A 21600-nucleotide genomic window follows, 5' to 3' on the forward strand; every position below is an offset into this window, starting at 1 on the left:
TTTTTTAAAAAAGTAAAATTAAAATAATCAGTGTGAACAAAATGATCCTTTTGTTTTCTAGTTTCTTGTCTTCCTCTGCTCCCCGCGCCCTGGCTCCCTGCCCCTGCCAGTTGGTTGGGGTCACTAGCCGGCAACACCTACACTTCTGGTCCCCCAGGCCCTTGGTGCCCAGTAGCCTGGGAGCACTTCAGGAGCCTTGGCTCCCAGGCCCTGCCCTGGCCTTGCCCTCTGCACCCTGACAGTCAGTAACTTTTGCTGAATGAACAAAATAATGCTTACATCAACTTTAGGCTTTTAGAATCCATTAATCCATTCTTTTCCAAGCAAAGGTGGTAATGAAAATGGAAAAGAAAACCATTCTAGAAAGAAGGAAGAGAGTGGAAACGTATTGCTGTAAAATACACTGCCGTTTCAGACACCAGGAGCCTCCTCCAAGTCATTTCTTTCCCTTTGCTGGCTCTGGTGGCTTGGCAGGTTCTGGTGGTTTGGCAGGTTCTGGTGGCTTGGCGAGTTCTGGTGACTTGGCGGGTTCTGGTCCCTTGCCCTGCTGGGGTCCTTTTTCCTTTCCTGGAGGAGGAACCAGCATATGCTTTTTGACCCTCTTGCCTTTGAAGTGGTTTCTTTGAAGACACACATCGATAAAAGCAAAAACTCCAGCTACACCAATAAGGATCTGGAAAACAAAACGGTCCTCATGACTTTTTCTTTTCATTCCAAAGGTGGTGAGTTTCCCTCCTGGTTTCTCATTCATCAGGGGGTGCTGTTTCACACGTCCCACATGTCCCCTCAAATGTCAACCATCCCCTAGAGGCTAGGAGCGTGCCTACTCCCTCAGCCTCTGCCTTCTCCACTCCCCCGTCCCGCTATCTCATCTCTGTTTCTTTTCTCTCTTGAAACCCAGCCAGAGTGGGACTGTTTGCTCTGGGGTCGGCAGCTACAGGAAGGAACTTGGGCTGGCTCCCCGGACATCATCTTTGTTTAAATGGTGGCTCCATTGGAAACATCTGTCTACTTTACTTTTTTTTTTCCTTTGAGACAAAGTCTCTCTCCGTCGTCTGGGGTGGAGTGCAGTGCTGCAATCTCTGCTCACTGCAAACTCTGCCTCCTGGATTTAAGTGATTCTCCTGCCTCAGCCTCCCAAGTTGCTGGGATTACAGGCATGTGCCACCATGCCAGGCTAATTTTTGTATTTTTAGTAGAAAATACATTTTCTACTAAATTTTGTAAATTTTGTATTTTTGTATTTCACCATGTTGGCCAGGCTGGTCTCAAACTCCTGACCTCAGGTGATCCACCCGCCTCGGCCTCCCAAAGTGCTGGGATTATAGGCATGAGCCACTGCGCCCGGCCTACTTAAATTTTAAACTTTGCTTTGATCCCAAGATTTTTGTGAAAAATAAAGAAGCCCTTTCCTTAAACAGAGGACAACACCTATCCTCCAAAAGAGGTGAATTCAGAGCAAATGCACGGCCCAGCATGGAAAGACTCACCACAGCAAGGAAGTAGTGCAGATTCATGGATCGCCGACTTCTCACAGCAAAGACCACGGCTCCCACAAGGAACCCACAGGCAAACAGGTCATTGAAGAGGTCCTGAAGGTGGAGAGGTGAGTCAGCCTCAGCCAAAGCTAGGGTCCCCATCAACAAACACTGCACCCTGGCTAGCTTCTTCCAAATGAATGATTTGCAAATTTCCACCTGATTTTAAAATGTATGCATAAAGATAAACACACCCCGGGCTAGGTGGACATATCTGTGGCCCTCCAGCTGGGCTTTTTAAATTGAAACCTAAAAAAGTCCAGGATGCTAAAATGCCCTCGTGCTGAAGCCTGTGAAGTCACCAGCCCCCTCTTCTACCATATCTCTGTGAAATCACACGTTTGGTTTCTGCCTATGTCTCCTCCCACCAATACTCATTTATTATTTTTATTTTCTACTTTTTGAGACAGGGCCTTACTCTGATTATGCAGGCTGGAGTGCGGTGGCACAATTTCTCACTGCAGCCTCGACCTCCTCAGGCTCAGGTGATTCTCCCACCTCCGCCGCCTGAGCAGCTGCGACTACAGGTGTGTGCCACCAAGCCTTGCTAATTTTTTTTTTTTTTTTTTTTTTGTATTTTTAGTAGAGTTGGGGTTTTACCATGTCATCCAGGCTGGTCTTGAACTCCTGAGCTTAAGCAATCCTCCCCACCTCAGCCTCAGCTGGGACTATAGGCGCCTGCCACTGTGCAATTAAAAAAATTGTTTTTGTAAGCTGGGCGCAGTGGCGCACACCTGTAATTCCAGCACTTTGGGAGGCCAAGGCGGGCGGATCACCTGAGGTTGGGAGTTCGAGACCAGCCTGACCAACAGGGAGAAACCCTGTCTCTACTAAAAATACAAAATTAGCTGGGCGTGGTGTTGCATGCCTGTAATCCCAGCTACTCAGGAGGCTGAGGCAGGAGAATCACTTGAACCCGGGAGGCAGAGGTTGCGGTGAGCCAACATTGTGCCATTGCACTCCAGCCTGGGCAACAAGAGCAAAACTCCATCTCAAAAAAAAAAAAAAATTGTTTTTGTAGAGGCAGAGCTTCCCTATGTTGCCCAGGCTGGTCTCCAAGTCCTGGACTCCTGGACTCAAGTGATCCTCCTGCCTTGGCCTCCCAAAGTGTCGGGATTATAGGTGTGAGCCACTGTACCTGGCATATGATGTCTTCTGTTGAAGTTTTAATTTTAATGGGATACATAGTCTGTCTCTCTCCCTCCCTTCCTCTGTCCACAAATCCCAGGGACATTTATTGAATATTCTATTCAACTGTTTTATAATGCTACCTCCGTCATATACCAAGTTGCCATATGTTTGTAGATCTATTTCTGAATTCTCTTTTCTATTCCTGTATTAGTCTACTCAGGATGCCATAATAAAATATCCCAGACTGGGTGGCTTAAACAACAGACATTAACTTTCTTGCAGTTTTGGAGGCTGAAGTCCATGAGCAAGGTGCCAGGAAATTCAGTTTCTGGTGAGGGCTCTCTTCCTGGCTTGCAGATGGCTGTCTTCTCACTATGTTTTCACGTGGCCTTTCTTTGATGCGTGTGTGTGTATGTGTGTGCATGTGTGCATGTGTGTGTGTGTAGAGAGAGCAAGACGGAGAGAGAATTCTCTGCTCTCTTCTTATAAAGATACTGGCTGGGCGTGGTGGCTCACACCTGTAATCACAGCACTTTGGGAGGCCAAGGCAGGCAGATCACCTGAGGTCAGGAGTTCAAGACCAGCTAGGCCAACATGGCAAAACGCTGTCTCTAGTAAAAATACAAAATTAGCTGGGCGTAGTGGCGCATGCCTGTAATCCTAGCTACTCAGGAGGCTGAGGCAGGAGAATGCTTGAACCGGGAGGTGGAAGTTGCAGTGAGCTGAGATTGTGCCACTGCACTCTAGCCTGGGTGACAAGAGCAAAACTCTGTCTCAAAACAAACAAACAAAAGACACTTATTTGATCAGGGCCCCAATGTTCTGACCTCATTTAACCTTAATTACCTCCTTAGAGGCCCATCTTCAAGTACAGTACAGTGGGGGTTAGGGCCTCAGCATATGATTTTGCAGAGTGGGAGACACAAACATTCAATCTGTAACAATTTTGTTAGTCTTCTTGTCAATCCCTGAGCTAGTACCGAAGCTTTATGGTAAATCTGATATCTTGTTGGGTGAGTCCATCCTTGTTAGTATTTTTTCTTCTTCCATAAGAATTTTAGAATCACCTTCTAAAGTTCCATGAAAAACCCACATTAGGTTGAAATTTTATTTAATTTATAGATTAATTCAGAATTGAATTGACATCTCTATGATAATAAGTTTTCATATTTGTGAATGTGGAATGTTTCTCTATTTACATTTTCCTTTGATGTCCATTAATAAAGTCTTATAATCTCTATGTAGCATCTTACATATTTTTCAGTAGGTTTATTCTTAGACACCTTGTAGTTTGTGTTGCTGTTTTAAGTGGTTTCTTTTAAAGAGCATTTTTTTTTTTTTTTTTTGACACAGTCTCGCTCTGTCACCCAGGCTGGAGTGCAGTGGCTCCATCTTGGCTCATGGCAACCTCTGCCTCCTGGGTTCTAGTGATTTTCATGCCTCAGCCTCTCGAGTAGCTGGGATTACAGGCATGCACCACCACGCCTGGTTAATTTTTGTATTTTTAGTACAGACGGTGTTTCACCATGTTGGCCAGGCTGGTCTGGAACTCCTGGCCTCAAGTGGTCCGCCCACCTCGGCCTCCCAAAGTGCTGGGAGTACAGGTGTGAGCCCCCGTGCCCAGCCAAAAAATCCTATGTTTCTCATTGTTCATTGTTGGTATTCAGGAACACTACTGCTTTTGTGTCTGGTAACCTTGTGGAACTCAATCAGTTCTAGTGATTTGACTGTAGATTCTCTTAGATTTTCTGTGTAGATAATTCTATTAGATTTTTCCTCTTCTCAATCTCTATACCTTTTGTTTTTCTTGTCATATTGAACTAAGGTCTCCATCACAATGTTGAATAGAAGAGAAGCTAGTAAGCATCTCTAAGGAAATGCTCCTGAAATGTCACCTAAAATACAGTTTGTGTAGGTTTGGATAGATGTCTATTTTTTTTTATTTTATTTATTTATTTTTTGAGATGGAGTCTCACTCTGTCACCCAGACTGGAGTGCAGTGGCGCGATCTCGGCTCACTGCAAGCTCTGCCTCCCGGGTTCACGCCATTCTCCTGCCTCAGCCTCCCGAGCAGCTGGGACTACAGGCACACATCACTGTGCCTGGCTTCTTGACACCTCTTTTATTATTTTTTAGACAGGGTCTCACTCTGTCACTCAGATTGGAGTGCAGTGGCACCATCAGAGCTCTCTGTAGCCTTGACCTCCTGGGTTCAAGCCATCCTTCCACCTCAGCCTCCTGAGTAGCTGGAACAACAGGCATGTGCCACCATGCTTGGCTAATTTTTAAATTTTTCTGTAGAGACAGGGTCTCCTTATGTTGCCCAGTCTGGTCTCAAACTCCTGGACCAAAGGGACCCATCCACCTCAGCCTCCCAAAGTGCTGGGATTACAGGTGTGAGCTACCACACCCAGCCTGACCACCCTTGATGGATGTTCTCACTCCATGTTCTGTTTCAATCTCTTTCTTATTTTCTCTCTCTCTGTGTGCTGTGTTCTGGGTAATTTCCCCATACTTTTCAGTTAACAGTTCCCTCTTCAGCTATGTCTGATCTGTTTTTGAATTCATCTATTGACATTTTTATTTCAATAACTATATTTTCTATTCTAGACACTGTACTTTTTAAAAATCTATTTTGTCCTCATAGTGTCTTACTCTTTTCTCAGGACTCTTATGTCTATAATCCCTTAAAATATATTATTATTTTCAGACAGCTCTTCTATTATCTCATATTCTCAGGATTCTAATCCATTTGTTGTGTTTGTTGATTCTTAGTAATGGGGATTTTTTAAAATCAGGTGTTTAGTAGTTTTGAATTATTAGTTCATTTTTGACAAGGTTTTCCCCCCACCCCCACTGTGAGAATCTCTTCATGCCTTGATTGTGATTTTGCATTTCTTTCTATCAGGAGTCCAAGGATATCATCAGAATGCCATCAGACTGGGATCAATTTTTATGGTGATTCCCAGGGATGAAGGTTTCTGGGCTGCATGAAGGTTTCTAGGCTGCAGGTAACAAAAATTCAAACTCCAGTCTGTACAAAGGGCAGGCTTAAGGTTTCTATTTCTCAAGGAAGACTTCCTTTCTGCCCACTCAAAGCTCAGGCAGAGATGAACATGTTTTCTTATTCCTCTGTGTTGGGAATAAGAAGGGTGTGTGTCTCTGTCCATCTTTTCCCTAAGGAGGTAGTCTTTCCAGGGTGCTGGCTTTATACAGGGTTTTCAGTTCTAAATTCCCACTTTGCTTAGGATCAAGGCCTTATTTCCTGATTTGAGAGTGCATGAAAATCCATGCTCTAGGTTCCTGAGACAATACCTCATGGACCATTCCCACTCATACTTTGCAGCTTATGTGATCACTGCCCTGTTTTCCACTTCTGGCGCTTATGTATTTTCATTGCTTTTTTGCCAGCTCATTCATTCAGTTAAAGCAATACTGGTTACATTTCCCCTGGTATTTTTAGGTAAGCACAGCAGGAAGATGTTCAGGGTTCATTGGTTTTTCATCTTGCTGGAACTAAAAATGTCTTCTCAGGCTCCTTGTTTAGGAACTTGTCCTCTGCCTGTCCTTTTACCTTGTCCTCTGCTTGTCCCTTTTCTGAGAGTCCTTATTTGGCCCTCCTGTCCTTTCTGTCTGTATTGGAGGTCCTCATCTGCCTCACCAAGACCTCTGGATCCCTGGACCCTAATAGCTTTTAACAAGAAGGCAGGATGAAATGTACTCATAAAGCTAAGTTTGAAGCTTTTTTCTGCTACTTACCAGCTGAGTGACCTGGGGGCAAGTTACTTGGCCATTCTAAGCGAATTTCCTCATGTGTAACGTGAGTGAAACAGTGAACAAGAGGGCTCTGGAGGCAGGCTGTGAATGTGCAATGAACAAAGGGACTTGAGAATTGGGGTCTTCATTGACTGGCAAACGGTTAGGTGGGTGTGCCCTGTGGTTACACAGGTGATGGACAGGGATTCAATTCCATGAGTCCTCAGGCATGGTGTCAAGCAATTTACATTTAATCCTCAGGATTGAATGTCAATTCTGCAAGGAATATGACTGTCTCATGTTACAGATGAGGAAACAGGCCGGAAATGGTTTAGTAACTTGCCCAGTTCTGTCTCTTTCCGCTAGACGACTGCTTTGGGCTGAACATCCTTCTGATCCAAACATCCTTTATAGGGATATTCATTGGAGACCTAACGCTGCTTTAGAAGTGATTTTTTTAAAAAAATTCCCATTTTGTTTTATTTTATTGACTTATGGGAGAGTAATTTTCTTCTTTGAATTTTAGGAATGGGGTCCTTCTGGGGTGATCTCCTGTCAAGGTGAGCTGGCACAAGAGTTCGGAGGAACAACTGGTTGCTACACCTCCCCTTCCCCTAAAGAGAACGAAGGCTCAGGCCCTCTTTGACCACCAGGTAGGTAAGAGTTCCCCACTCTCACTCCAACACACAGATGGGCTTTTTTGGAGCATTTTCTGCCTAGCTACCCCTCTTGCACCCAGCTGCCTCTGCCTGGGCCCCACTGATGTTCTGAGTCCCTGACCCAGGCACAGATATGGGAGGTGAGGTGTGTCTCTCTGGTGACTTTCCAGGTGCCAAGACACACCTGATCAGCATTCTGGATGCAGGCACTCCCCATCGCCCCTTACTTACAGAAATGGGCCACAGGATGAAGGGTATGTATCTATGAATGGCAAAGCTGTACAGTAAGATGAAGAAGCTGAAGATGGGTATCTCCATGGTGATGATAAGCCTCAAGATGGGGTGCACGGTGAGTGAGGACAACAGTATTATTGCCGCTATTAGGCAGCCCTGCAGTGAGACATAGACACCTGAGCCAGCAGCAAGGGCCTCTCAGCATCTCTCTGAGGACCCCTGGAGCCTACTCCTCCTTCCCCCCACCCTCGGCCAAGGCCCCCCACCCAGGGATACCAGTTTAGCTCACCAAACTCAGAATCTTCATCTCAGCGTGCCCCAAGAGCCAGAACTCTTTATTGCTGTCTTTTAATTCCCACCGGTAGCGGCGACACCCCTTCCTCGTGCCCACTTCGTGCTTGGGCTGCACCGCCTTTTGGGGTTTGTCCGATGGCTCCTTATCATCCTTCTTGTCTTCCTCGGGTTTGGCCCCGGGTGGAGGTGGAGCTGGCGCTGGCTCTGGCTTGGCCCCCTTTGCCGCCTTAGGTGCCATGACTGACTCGGTGCCCTTGGCTTCTCACAGCTGGCCTGTTTCTTCTCTCTCCTGCTGTTCCTGGGTAGGCCAGGCCTACTAGAGTGCCTGGTGTCCACCGAGCGGCTCAGAGGGCGCGCTCAGCTAACTGCCAGGACCACCGAATGCCAACTCCCGCCCCCTCTCCACGCGCGCCCGTCTCCTCGCGCAGCTCCCATCCACCCGGCAGCGGCCGGATCCGCCCACCCTCCACGCGCCGGCCCCCGACGGGCCCCACCTCCGTTCCCAACCCGCCAGTCCCACCTCCGCGCGGAGCTGCCCTCGCGGTCCCATCCCGGCCTCTCCAGGTGGCCCCAGGTCTGTAAGCCGCCGCTCCGCTGCGGGGTCAGGGGGCTGCGAGCACCGGGTCACCGCCCTGAGCTCCGCGGGCGGGCGCAGCGCCAAGCGCAGGAAAATACAACGCGACTTTCACACAAGGCAAAGAGAGGAAGCAGGTGTTCGCGATAAAAGCAGCAGCCCTAATTTTATGGTCACATTTAGGCTGGAATGGGTGACAGCATGCGAGCTCGGGGGTGGGCTCGGAGGCAGCGATTCGACAGACACGTTCATCTGATAGCGCGCGGGGCTGGCTTCAGGCGGGCCTCTGCGGGGCGTCGGGGCCGGTTTCGGGGTAGGCGTCTTTGGCGGGGGGAAAGCTTGCTTTCAAATTCGACTCCCAGGAATCTTTTCAAGTTAGTCCTCATCTTCTTGGTGACCACAAACGCATCGATGCAACACACGATTACCGCTGTGAGACACAGGGACTGTCAGATACAAGACCATATGCGGGAAGGAAAGACGGGGTTATTTTGCAGCTCGGTAGCAACCCCTCGAACCTACCCCTATCCAGGGTGGGCGCTGCGGGTGGCCTCCTGTCCCCTCTGACCCTTCACTACTTTCTTGGCGCCTGCCCAATTGGCTGCTGCAGGCAGATTCTGCCTTTCCCAGAAAAAGGGATTTTGGAAATGGGGGATTTTGTTGCCAGTAGTAGCCTCGCTTGATGTCCGAGGCACCAGGAAAGGACTAGGGAAGGGCAGTGGCTTCAGGTAGGGGTAGGTCCTGAGAAGGCCTCTCCGTGGAAAGACTTTTGGGCTATGTTTGCAAAGGGCAGGAAGGAGTTCCTAAGGGGAGGAGGAGAACCCAGGCACTGAACTAAGGTCTGTAAGGAATCTGGTGTGGCCAGGACCTCCGGAGCCGCTGAGAAGGGGGCAGAGTTGAGGCTGGAGAGGTGCAGGATCTGGGACTCTATCAAGAGGTCAGGTGTGAGACTCAGAAAACCTACTTGCAGTGGCCATGAAGTGAATGGAAAGTGAACCAGGCTGGAGGCAGGAAGACCAGTGAGTGGTGGGGTGGGATGCTGCCATCCAGATAAGAAATGGAGACCTGGGGGTGGGAACCCCTGGCAGTAGAAGGAGTGATTGCGGAGTCAGCCGATGGGGACCGGGGGCTGATGGCACGGATATTCCCCTGTGTACTTCGGGACTCTTGACAACCTTGGATGTTTCTCTTTATGGTCACTTAATTCCTAGCTGCTTAATGAGCTTTTCCTAGGTATGTCTTGCGCCAGCGAATCTGTGAGCTTTCCCAAAGGGGAAGGGACTCTATCCCCAGCACTGAGCTCATGCCTGGCACAATCAATGGGATTGACAGATATTTATTGATTATAGAATGAATTCAAATAAACTTTTTCTGCATTAATTTCTGTTCGCATTGTTTAACTTCTTGAACCAAAGCCCTACCTCCCCTCCCAACCCCCTGAATCTTCCAAGCATTTGATCTGCCATTTCTTTTGAGTCCCAGTTTGTCCCAGTCTTGTGACCCAGAGCAAGGTATTTAACCTCAGTTCCTATATCTGTACAAATGAGAGTTGTAAAGATTAAGTCAGAGTGTGCCCCGCTTGGTGCAGGGCATATACTGGGCACTTCAACATGTGGCAGCTTCCTTCCTTCCTTCCTTCCTTCCTTCCTTCCTTCCTTCCTTCCTGAATAGGCTGGATTACCCACTTTAGACAGTGCACTTTTTCCCCCTTACAATCTCTCTTATTATCTGTCTTTAAAATACAATTCTCTAGTCCAGAAAATCAAAGTCCTATTTATAGACAAAAAGATCTTGCTTAACATTTCAAAAATAGTGTCTACAATTCTCAAAAGGGGTTTAGCAGACTCTTGTTTTTGTACCTATTTGGAGAACGCATGTTAGAATTAAGATTTTCATGAGCTCAGAGTTTGTGCAACTTCATATCATCTGAAGAAGTCAGTGCAAGAAGTACGTGGGTGGCAGTGGGGATTTTGCTTGGTTAATGATATAATGGGGTCTGCCAATTTCCCTTTTCAAAGTCTTGGAATACTGATCTTAAATGGAGTCATGAAGGCCTCTACTTACCCCCCCGACATAGAATAAATGCCTTCTTTTCTTTTCTTGCATGGCCAAGATGGCAACTACTGAAAGGAACACAGCTGTAATGATACTGTTGGTAAGATCCTGTAATAAAGAATTGAAAATTATCAAGTTTACACAAAAATATAATTTCACAAATATTTAAACTGGTTAATTACACATCTGAGAATAGATGCCTTTAAAAAACTTTCCATTTGATTAAGATGAGGAGGAAACCTCAGAGGCATAATTCTTACATCATCCAGAGACATGAGTTTATGTGATTTTAAGATCCTAGATATGACTTTGTCTGTAGAAACGGGTTTATTTTCATTAAAGAATACCATTAGAAAAAAAGCTGACAACTTTTTCCATAAAGGGAATAGGAAAGTGAGCATGAAAAAACCTGGTTGTCAAGGGGCCTAGCCCAAACTGGCCCTCCATAAATGAGATTTTTTTGGGAAGTCTTGTATTTTTTTTAATGTAAATTCTGCATTCTATTCCATAACTCATTTGCTTTAATATAAAAACAAAATTTTAGATGAGCACTTTAATTATTGGTTTACTTCTTCTCCCAAATCTGCAGGTAAAGCCAACGCTCTGGAAATTGGGCCACATTTATTCTGTGAGTTCATGTGTCCCAAGAGCATATGAACTCATCTGAGGAGCAGGCCTGATATTCTGGAGTGAATATTTTTTGCTGTTTCCTGAAACATGGCCAGAATTGGGTGTGCCCTGACATCTGCAGGCTCATTGTGCTCCTTCTTCTGGGTTTCAATTGGATTTCAGTCCTGAGTTTTTTTTTTTTTTTTGAGACACAGTTTTGCTCTTGTCGTCCAGGCTAGAGTGCAATGGTGCGATCTTGGCTCATTGCAACCTCCGCCTCCCAGGTTCAAGCAATTTTCCTGCCTCAGCCTCCCGAGTATGTGGGATTACAGGTGCCTGCCACCACGCCCAGCTAATTTTTGTGATTTTTAGTAGAGACGCGGTTTCTCCATGTTGGTCAGGGTGGTCATGAACTCCTGACCTCAAGTGATCCACCCGCCTCAGCCTCCCAAAGTGCTGGGATTATAGGCGTGAGCCACCACGCCCGGCCAGTCCTGAGTTCTTTAACTGCTAGCCCAACCTGCTTCTTTGTGTGCTGAAATGAAGAGTGAGGATGAGTGGGTGGCAGTGCCCTCCTGGGTGAGCAGTGGCTGGGTTTCCTTAGCAAAATAATAATGGAAGAACGAGTACACAGTGTGTCAGTGGCAGCAGTGTATGGCTAGGGGCAAAAGCCTGGAGGACGTAACCACAATATGGGCCAGACAGCTAATCTGAATAGCTTAAGTCTTTGAGTCTTGATGGTCTGCCTTGGTAAGGCAGCCTTTCTGGCACACTCGTCCAAACACATCAAGGAGCACTGCCATCCAGTGTATGCTATCATGGAATCACAATGGCTCCAATGGAACTCTTTGATGTGCCAAGCATTTCCCAGTCCATCATTTAACCTCATTTAACCCTCACAAAGCAGCCTCCAAAGTCAGAATTGCCATCATCCCCAGTTTACAGAGGACATGGTGGAGGCTTGGAGTTTTTCAATTGCCTAGGATTGAATAATGGGTGGAATCAGAACTCAACTCACTATTGCCTCCCATCAGGGACACCCAGATAAGGAGGAAATGAGCTATTCTCCTAGTCTGGAAGTGCAGCATCCAATCCATCTTTGGGATTTTCTGTGGAATGGGTCTGGAGGGTCAAAATGATACAGCACCAGTCAGTTGAGTATTTTTGTCAATGATCTCTTTTGGCCTGCCAATTCCTAGATTGGGCATATTTTATCACCCATCTGCCAACTTGCTAATTTGTAATATGGGGATAATGACTGAGGTTCATTGGGTCTGAGGATTAAATGGCATAATGAATCTGAAAGCATCTGATAACATGCCTGGCATCTAGTAGCTGGTGGGGGTGCATCAAAATGTAGGTTCATATCTGCCCTCAAAATGTTAACAGATAGTAAACTCTCTGCAAACTCCAGATGTTCTTCCTATTGGGGCTGGCGACCGAGGAGCCCTCTTGTGGAATGTGACTTGCCTCTTGAAAAGGCACTAATGCCTACTGTTTTGGTGCCTGGTAGTTAATGCTGGAACAGGGGTATGTAGCAGGGCTGGTGGAGGTTGGAAGTAAGTCCCAGCTGGGTTCTGCAGGCTGAGCGAGAGGTCTGCCCATAGTGGGCAGGCCTGACTGAGGCAGGTACAGTGGTTTGCAGCTTTGCAGGAAGCTTACACCTGAGGATTGTATAAACCAAGGTAGTAAAAGATGTGAACAAGGATTCTTACAACTGAGAAGCAGAGTATAAACTTCAAAAGTTAAATATTCTTTTTTAAAAATTGCTCTCTGTTGGCCAAAATATCTGTATAACCAGAGCTCAGTTTCTCTGACCACTAACCAGCTGTGGTCTTAGATTACAAGAATTTGAACAAAAGCACGTCAATAATGATAATAATAAACCAACCACAGACCAGGCCCAGCTAGTCTTTGACTTCCTATCATAGTTTTATCTCCTTGTTGGACTATGGACATTATAGTTTACTGTGGTCCTTACTTACAAAGAAGCGCTCTCCTGAATTGCCCGTTGGAGCTAAGGTTCGCCTTGCATCTAACATTTCTATTGTAGCTAGCTCACATTTATTGAGCACTTGCTGTGCCAATGTGTTAATATGTGATCTCATTTGATTCTCACAACAAACTCTCATTATCCCCAGTTTACAGATGGGTAAGCAACTTGCCCAGGGTTGTTCAGCCAGTAAGTGGCTATGACCTTGGGCAGTCTGATTTGAGTGCCTATGAGCCTTCTTCCTGCTAACCTCCTCCCTTTTGCCTTACACACAGACCCTCTTATTTGCCTCATCTGGGCAGACAGACAGATATCCCTGATGGCTGTGTTAAAATTGCAGCTGAGCTTGGCCATGTGCGGGAGGACTTCCACTTTCCTCATAAATACCATCCTTACTTGTTATATTTTTCTTTCCCCACTAAATACCTTATTGACTCAAGTAGACTTCTCTGACTAAAATGAGAAATGTGTTTTTTCTTGACAATTTTTCCATAAAGCTTCCAAACTATTCTCTGAGATATTAAAATCATGTAGAATTATAAGTGGGAAAGAGAAAGATGCCTTAATGATGAGTGCTTATTATTAAAAAAAAAAAAAAACACTGAATATTAGGAAAAAAGTCAAACAGGCCAGGCACGGTGGCTCATGCATGTGATCCCAGCACTTTGGGAGGCTGAGGTGGGTGGATCACCTGAGGTCAGGAGTTCGAGCCCAGCCTGGCCAACCCTGTCTCTATCCAAAATACAAAAATTAGCCAAGCGTGGTGGCACATGTCTATAATCCCAGCTACTCAGGAGGCTGAGGCAGGAGAATGGCTTGAACCTGGGAGGTGGAGCTTGCAGTGAGCCGAGATCATGCCACTGCACTCCAGCATGGGCAACACAGTGAGACTCCATCTCAAAAAAAAAAAAAAAAAAGAAAGAAAGAAAAACATTAAACATGTTTTGTTTCACAAAATGTAGTATTTGTAATAGGAATTTATAAACAATGAATATTATCTGGTATTCAACTAACTGCAACTTTCATTGGTTTCATTTTTTGTTTTGTTTTAGTTTAAAAGTTTTATTCCTTTTAAAAAATTGCTTTCTGTTGGCAAAAACATCTGTTTCACCAGAACTCAGTTTCTCTGACCATGCTGGATTCTATTCCTTATGATGTAGAAGTGTTTAAAATATGAGCTATTGGCTGGGCGTGGTGGCTTACGCCTGTAATCCCAGCACTTTGGGAGGCTGAGGTGGGCGGATCACGAGGTCAGGAGATCGAGACCACGGTGAAACCCCGTCTCTACTAAAAATACAAAAAATTAGCCGGGCGTCGTGGCGGGCGCCTGTAGTCCCAGCTACTCAGAGAGGCTGAGGCAGGAGAATGGCGTGAACCCAGGAGGCGGAGCTTGCAGTGAGCCGAGATCGCGCCACTGCACTCCAGCCTGGGCGACAGAGCGAGACTCCGTCTCAAAAAAAAAAAAAAAAAATAAAAATAAAAATAAATAAATAAATAAAAAATTAAAATATGAGCTATTTAGAAGACAATAATTTGAATTCATAATTTCTTAGGATCTTGATACCTGACAGTAGACTAGAGTGGGGAGAGATGGTAAACCTAAAAATGAAGAGAATGTGTGGGGTGAGGAAAATTGTACTTTTCCTAGCTTTGATGCAGACTCATGCTGGTAAAAATGGGTTTAAATTTTAAATTAACTTTATTTACTGATTTAATTCCACTCTCAAGTCTGCAGGTAAAACCAGTGCTGTGGAAGCTGGCACATTTATTCTGTGAGTTCACATTAATCAAGAATGCCAAGAGCCCATCTGAGGAGACCTCATAGGCCCTAACATAGGTTAGGAGTTGAAAGCGGGACCTGTGCCTTCCCCATGGTGTCCGGGTCCCTCGCACACCCTTCACAGCTGCAACTCAGAGACTGAGTATGGGTCCATCCTTTGTCCAGAGGAGGAGGCCTTGACAAAATATGGTCCCAGAGCCCACAGATCTCAGCAGGTCACCTGTATCTGCAGTCAGTTCTCTTTGGGGCTTCCCTGCTGAGTCCAAGCCCTGATGTATCACGGTCTGTCTCCCTGGTGGAGACTTTTACCCTCATCCCTTTGTCAAGCAATAATCGGAATAGGGAAATAAGGAACTCTATCCTTTTATGAGCCTTTAAGTTAGAAATCACCACTTAAAGTCAGTACTCCTTACCCTAATCCCATAGCTCCTGGGACCCAAGCCTTCTTGCCTAGAGGGAAGGGCTGAAAGGAAGTGGTAGCTGCATGCTGGGCACTCTCAGCTGTGGGCAAGCCTCTGAAGCTGTGCAGAGCTCGACTCAAAACAGTTCTAGTATGAAATTGACCGTGTGTTCTGTGGCTTCCTGCACTGACCTTATCATAAGGTCCCAAGTGACTCCTGAAGCTTGATTCTAAGCCTGCATACCTTCTGAAACGCCAAGTCATCACCTCCTAGCACCAATACCCTTACGAAACTAGCACATTTCCTGCTGTGCCAAGGCCTCCCAGTGTAGCTACTTGCCCCTCTGAAAAACTGTGTAGATACACATCCTTCATCTCACAGAATCTGAAAGAGTGGATTTGGAAGGAAGGGACTGGATAGGAGAAGAGAACGCAATTTGGGTCCTGTTTTGATGAGTCTTTTTCAAAAATTTCCAAGTTAATTAAATCACTTACCATCTGACCAACCGTGTGGTTGCTCAGTATGTGTCCTGCTAGTGTGAGCTGAACATCAGAATAACTGGGCAACCATCTTGGTAACACAGAGTTTCCCCACCATGAAGCTCCTGGGAGCTCACAAGGCATATCCTGTGCTGTGCTAGGTCTGGCCCATGCTCTCGAGAATAGTAGCAGGAAAAGACAGGGGCTCCGAATCACCTCTGGGCTCCCACAGTCATCCCCAAAAAAGAGGATACTGTCACTTAAGACAGACACAGCAAGGGGGCCTGGCTTTATTGGAGTTGACCAAAGGCCTGTAACCCTACAAGAGCTGGGCTGAACTTCCTGTGACCACTGTGAGAACAGGTTCTCTCATAGGACACTCACGGTTCATGCTCAGGAGATCCTAGTTCTTACCTCTGTCTGGGATACTTCTTGGGCATTACCACTGGACCCTGCAGCAAAGTATGATGTCTCCTGGCCCTCTCCAGCTTTATGTGTGGACCCAGCCTGCATGAGTCCATTTCTCAGAGGGCTCTGGTCCTCCTGACCACAGCTGATGGTGCTGTGGAGCCATCAGTCACCCACCCCCAAGGGCCTGTGTACACCCACCAGGATAACCAATTCACCTTTGGTGCTGTATTTTAAGAAAATCATGAGGAAACAAGATACAGAGATAAAATTTAGAGAAGCTGAGGAGGACATAAAGACGTAGTTTCACTGAGTTTCTTACCTTAACGGAGAATGGAGATAGAAAACCATCACAAGATAATAGGTTGTAAAGTCTGGAAAGAGTCTGGGCTTTAGAGTCAGATAGACCTGGGTGCATATCTGAGTTTCTGGCACCTACATATGGCCATTGAATTGAATTCAGTTGGCAATTGAATGTCTTTAATCCAATTTTCTCATCTGTTAAATGGGGGGTGAGGGATTACCATAACCTCACTGGGTTGTTGTGAGGATTAAATAAGATAACATGAAAAAGTATCTGGCACATGGTATATGCTCAAAAATGGTTACTTTACCTTCCCTTCTTGAAAACTTCCATGGACAGAGATTTGAGTTTCCCCTGAGAAACCTCTCCATAACTAAAAGGGTCTTCCACATGTTCATTTAAAGTCGCTCATATTTGCTTTGTCTGCTTCCTGTACTCGGCATTCTGTGGGACAGAGAGAGCTCAGCAGCCTTTGCAGAAAATCTCTCACAGATTTGAAGACGAAGTTTGAGTTTTAGCTCAAAAGGAACATTCTGACTTTAAGGTTAAAAAAATGTTCTATAAGGAAGTGGGATGTGGAAGAGGCCTAAGCTCTGAATTAGGATTGTTCACAGCGCAAGACAGAATGGCAAATGCCACCCAGCTATCTGATGGGTCTGATGGGTGGCTGTTATTTTTGGACATTAGAATGTTTGCTTTGTGTCACATACTATGTTATTGGCTTTGCACACATTTGAATGTTTCAGGAACCCTATGAGGTAGTTATTATCACACTTTTCTTTCTCTGTACTTCTTGAATGGGAAAACTGAGGCTAAAGCTTACACAGCTAGTAAGGTGGCAGGGCCAGAATCCGGGCCTATGGCTGCCTCTGGACAAAACCGTACTGCCTCTCTAGTCTGAGACCTGAGGGGTTAGCTTTAGCAATTGTTCAGTTGGCAAAGAATGTGAAAGGCTGGGAAAAGCTATTAAAGAAGGCTCTGTAATGTCTTTTTCTGGATAGTCTGGCACCTCTTTGTGATATGGACCCCAACACACACACACACAGGTTGACTCTACAATCTTTAAGGGTATGCATAGCAATTTTCTACAATGCCATCATATCAACTTTTGCTTTTGGGGAGAATGTTTATAATCAGAGTGCTCTCTGCAAAGTAGATGCATGCACTGTTTTACAAGCAATGGCTGAGAAATGTGCTTACCTACTTTATGTATTAAGTAAATTTTTTTTTTTAGGACAAGCTGAAAAGTACCATGTGTCTAGTGCCATAATGAGGGGTTTTACACTCAGGGCTGGAGCAGGGGTGTGTTGGCTGTCCTGCAGGCACAAGGGTCCAGGGAATCTTTCTGGACCAGGGCAACACCCTAACTGTCACAGCTCAGCTATGTCCTTGTCTAGAGAGATAGCTCCGTTGTTTTCACTTAAGGAGAGCCCTTACTCTGGGGCTGAGGGCAAAGCTTGGATTTGAAGAATTGTAAAAATGAACACTTACAAGTAAGGGCCAATGTAAATAGGTCAGCAAGTGGTGAAGGGTTAGCACATATATTAGAATAAAAAAAACGACGATGCAGATTTCCAGACTTGTGATTGTTATAAATGACTCATTGGCTTGGGCGATGATGAAACAAGCTAATGCTCCTATGATAAGACTCTGCAATAAAAGAAACAGGATTTGTTTTAATGCATGATTTAAAAAAATCTACATTGTCAGAATGTAAATCTGATTATATCGCAGTACAGTGGCCTGTACTGTTTTGCACATACATTTTTAACATTTCTTACATTTTGAAGAAATGAAATACATGAAAATAATAAAAAAAGCACACAGTATAGAAGGATAAAATAATACCAATTTCTTTCTCTTCCCCCAACCCAACCTTAGTCTCTCTCCTTAAAAATAACCACTATTAACAGTTTATATTTCATACTAGAAAGAAGTCTGTATATATACTGGTAAAGTACATATACATTGATTTTGGTAGAAACAGTGAGGAAGAGCCTCAGTTTTCTTTCTTTCCAAACAGCTGCTGATTATCTCAACATCATTTATTGGGAAATGCCAGTATTATCCTCATTGATCTGAAATCTAACCTTTATTGTATACGAAATTCTCAGATGTAGTTTGGTCTCTTGAGACTGTTCTCTTCCGTTGAATTGCTGCTTCCTTCTCTAGTACTCTAAGTTATAGACAATTCACTCTATATTGAGTTATTGTTTGGCCTATTCTTCCTTTTCTTACTCATTCTCAGATGTTTATGTCTCCCATGTTTGTGTTGGTCAAGTTCCCCAGACTAAGCCTGTTGGCATTTTAGTTGGGATTTCTAAATGAAATACTTATAATTTGGAAAAAATTACAGAATTTAGTTTTTCTCAAGAACAAAGTATATCTTTCCAGTTATTTTAGTGGTTTTTAAAAAATATCTGTCATGAGAGTTTTAAAGTTTTCTTCCCATATGTGTATCACACTTCACTTATTTTTAGATATTTGATCATTTTGATTACTGTTGTAAAGAGAAATATTTTCTTATATTTTAAGTGGTTGTCTAGGAAAGCTTTTATTTATTAACACAATAATGAGTCACCCACCTAACTAAATTATCTTGGTCTAAATTGTTTCCAGTTGATTTGTTTTTTTCTAGATATGCAATCACAATAGCTGAAAGAAAGGATATATATATATATATATATATATATATATATATATATTTTTTTTTTTTTTTTTTTTTTTTTTTTGAGACAGTCTTGCTCTGTCGCCCAGGCTGGAGTGCAGTGATGTGATCTCAGCTCACTGCAACCTCTGCTTCCTCGGTTCGAAAGACTCTCCTGCCGCAGCCTCCCGAGTAGCTGGGACTACAGGCGTGCATCATCAAGCCTGGCTAATTTTTGTATTTTTAGTAGAGATGGGGTTTCACTATATTGGCCAGGCTGGTCTTGAACCCCTGACTGAGGTGATCTGCCTACCTTGGCCTCCCAAAGTTCTGGGATTACAGATGTGAGCCACTGCGCCTGGCCACCTCTTTTCAAATATTATTTCCCCTTCCTAATTATGATGACTAGTGGTTTCAGAAAAAATTGACTCAGTGTAGTAGGCATCGTTTTTCCCCTCATTTAATAAATAATACTTCTGATATTTAATTAAATATGCTGACTCTTAGTTTGAAATGTTTATTTTTACAATGTCAATGGAATATTTATATACTCCTATCTTACTGGTCTCCCTTCTTGGCAATCAGGGACAAATGTTGAATTTTGTCACCTGTTCTGTGACATAATCTCCTAATTTTTTATAATGTGATAGATATAATTTCATTTTCCCTTTTACTTACAATACAGTGAGTTATTTTAATAGAACCTTAATATTGAATCATCCTGTTTCTTTCTTGTGGTATTGTATTTTCAAAAAGTACTGATGAATATTATCTGCTAATATATTGATATTTTGTTCTGATGCAAGTGAGATCTCTACTTTGTTTTCTTTTTCTGAACTTGGTCAAGTTTTCCTATCAGTATTATACTGCTTGTGTAAAGATAGTTCAGAAGTATTTCTTCTTTCTCTATTCTTTGACAAAGTTAGAGTAGTGTCAGAATTATATCCGTTGAAGGCTTGAAAGAGTTAACTTGTAAAAAGGTCTGGGCCTGATACATTTTTGAAAGATACTCATTTGCTAAAATTCTCATTTTCTTCTATGTTTATATTGCCCTGTTTAGATTCTTCCCTATTCTGGGATCAGTTTTGGTAATTTACATTATTCTAGAAAATCAACCATTTCATCCAATTATTCACATGTTTTGCAAGGTACTCCTGTAGATCCTTTCAGTTTTGCTGATGTTTGTGATTATTTTCCCCTTCTGGTTTCTAATTTTAAATATATGTCCTTTCTTCCCCCTTTTTTTCTTGGTTGGCCAATGGTTTATCAATTTAATAGGACTTTCAAATGACAGCTCTTGTATTGATTGATTCTATTATTTTTGTTTCCTAACTTATAAATTCCTATTATCTTCATTGCTTCCCTAATTTCCTTTGTGAGAGGAAACTGAACCAACCCAAATGTCCATCAGTGATAGACTGGATAAAGAAAATGTGGCACATATACACCATGGAATACTATGCAGCCATAAAAAAGGATGAGTTCATGTCTTTCGCAGGGACATGGATGAAGCTGGAAACCATTATTCTCAGCAAACTAATGCAAGAACAGAAAACCAAACACTGCAGGTTCTCACTCGTAAGTGGGAGTTGCACAATGAGAACACATGGACACAGGGAGGGGAACATCACACACCGGGGCCTGTAGGGAGTGGGGGACTAGGGGAGGGAATGCATTAGGAGAAATACCTAATGTAGGTGACGAGTTGATGGATGCAGCAAACCACCATGGCACGTGTATGCCTATGTAACAAAACTGCACGTTCTGCACATGTACCCCATAAAGTATAATAAAAAAAAAAGAAAAAAAATAGGGAAAAAAAGAGGCAAGTTAAGTAAGAAAGGTTTAGTGTGTGGGGAGCAAGGGGCGGTGGGGAGGAAAGGTGAGGCAAAACAAAGGTGAGTGGCAAAGTGAATTATGGAAGCTTTCTGGAGCTAGCACCCCGTGCGCATTTCCCCGAGGCCACTGCCGGCCACATCCGCTAGGTCTCACCAGCCCTCCGCTCACCATTCTCAGGATCTTCAACATTCCAGTGGGCGAGAAGGAGAAACGCTTGAGGCTGTCCCTGAATTTGTACGGGACTTTGGCTCGGCCCTCCGCATGCTCTTTGATCGCCGTCTCATTTAAGAGTTTGGATTCAGTGTGTGCAGAGGGCGTTGGGGGTGGGAGTGTGGGCTTTGGGGGTGGGCGTCTGGTGGCTTTCCTTGAGGGTGCGGTGCCCTCACTGCCTTGGGGACGTGCGGCGGCTGCGGACTGCGCACTGCGAATTGAGACTGCGGGGTGCTTCCGGGGTGCGGTCTTTGCTATGTTGCGCTGTGCCTTGGGTACAGAACTCACTACGCTGCCGCTACTTGCCAGGGCTGCAGCAGTCTCTGGTTGTTTCAAGTTCCCTGAAGGTGCCTCAGACGACTCAGGTTTGGCGTCTTCAGGATCCATGGTGGTTCCCTAGGGCCTGGCCGTCTGAACCAGTGCCACCACAGCGGCTGGCTCTCCCCTGGGAACCAGCGTCGCGTCCCAACGGCTGTTGGCTACCTCCCCGGCGCGTGCACCCGGCTTTTGCTGCCCCACCGACAAGCCGAGCCCTTGAGCCACCCTCATTGCCACAGGGAGTGCAATGCCACCGCCTAGCCTAAGAACTCAAAATCTCTGCAACCCCACACCTCTGAGCTGCCGGCCAGCCAGGCAGTAAAGAGATTCAAAGATCCCTGAGGCGGATCCCGGCACATTCTTCCCTGCCA

General features: G+C 44.8%; 2 protein-coding genes across 4 annotated transcripts; both read right to left on the reverse strand.

Moving 5' to 3' along the window:
- Window positions 1-285: 285 nt before the first annotated feature.
- CMTM2 (CKLF like MARVEL transmembrane domain containing 2) lies at window positions 286-8092 on the reverse strand. 3 transcript variants are annotated; one of them, XM_055299404.2, is made up of 4 exons: window positions 7608-8092; window positions 7316-7474; window positions 1491-1592; window positions 286-673 (listed from the first exon to the last, which is right to left on the reverse strand). In XM_055299404.2, exons 1-4 carry the CDS (start codon window positions 7848-7850, stop codon window positions 437-439), a joined length of 741 nt encoding a protein of 246 aa, XP_055155379.1. In that variant the 5' UTR covers window positions 7851-8092; the 3' UTR covers window positions 286-436. The 3 variants fall into 3 exon arrangements, with proteins under 3 accessions (XP_055155379.1, XP_055155377.1, XP_055155380.1); XM_055299402.2 differs by having other exon boundaries at window positions 1491-1697; window positions 7608-8029; XM_055299405.2 differs by lacking the exon at window positions 7316-7474 and having other exon boundaries at window positions 7608-8023.
- Window positions 8093-8326: 234 nt separating this feature from the next.
- Window positions 8327-21298, reverse strand: CMTM1 (CKLF like MARVEL transmembrane domain containing 1). Its single transcript, XM_055299401.2, is given in 5 exon segments — window positions 8327-8517; window positions 8519-8632; window positions 10251-10349; window positions 17707-17865; window positions 20870-21298. Coding segments are annotated over 5 exon segments (858 nt in total). The 3' UTR covers window positions 8327-8460.
- Between the last annotated feature and the right edge of the window lie 302 nt (window positions 21299-21600).

The sequence above is a fragment of the Symphalangus syndactylus genome, chromosome 11 (genome assembly GCF_028878055.3).
Source record: "Symphalangus syndactylus isolate Jambi chromosome 11, NHGRI_mSymSyn1-v2.1_pri, whole genome shotgun sequence".
Lineage (NCBI taxonomy): Eukaryota > Metazoa > Chordata > Mammalia > Primates > Hylobatidae > Symphalangus > Symphalangus syndactylus.

What these genes read in the sequence shown, in the direction of transcription:
- CMTM2 (XM_055299402.2), bottom strand. Translation starts at nt 7,850, where the DNA reads ATGGCACCTAAGGCGGCAAAGGGGGCCAAGCCAGAGCCAGCGCCAGCT. An exon ending in AGATGAAGATTCTGAGTTTG is followed by an intron (nt 7,475 to 7,607) that starts GTGAGCTAAACT and finishes GTCTCACTGCAG; the next exon opens with GGCTGCCTAATAGCGGCAAT. An exon ending in TCATCCTGTGGCCCATTTCT is followed by an intron (nt 1,698 to 7,315) that starts GTAAGTAAGGGG and finishes TTTTAAAATCAG; the next exon opens with GTGGAAATTTGCAAATCATT.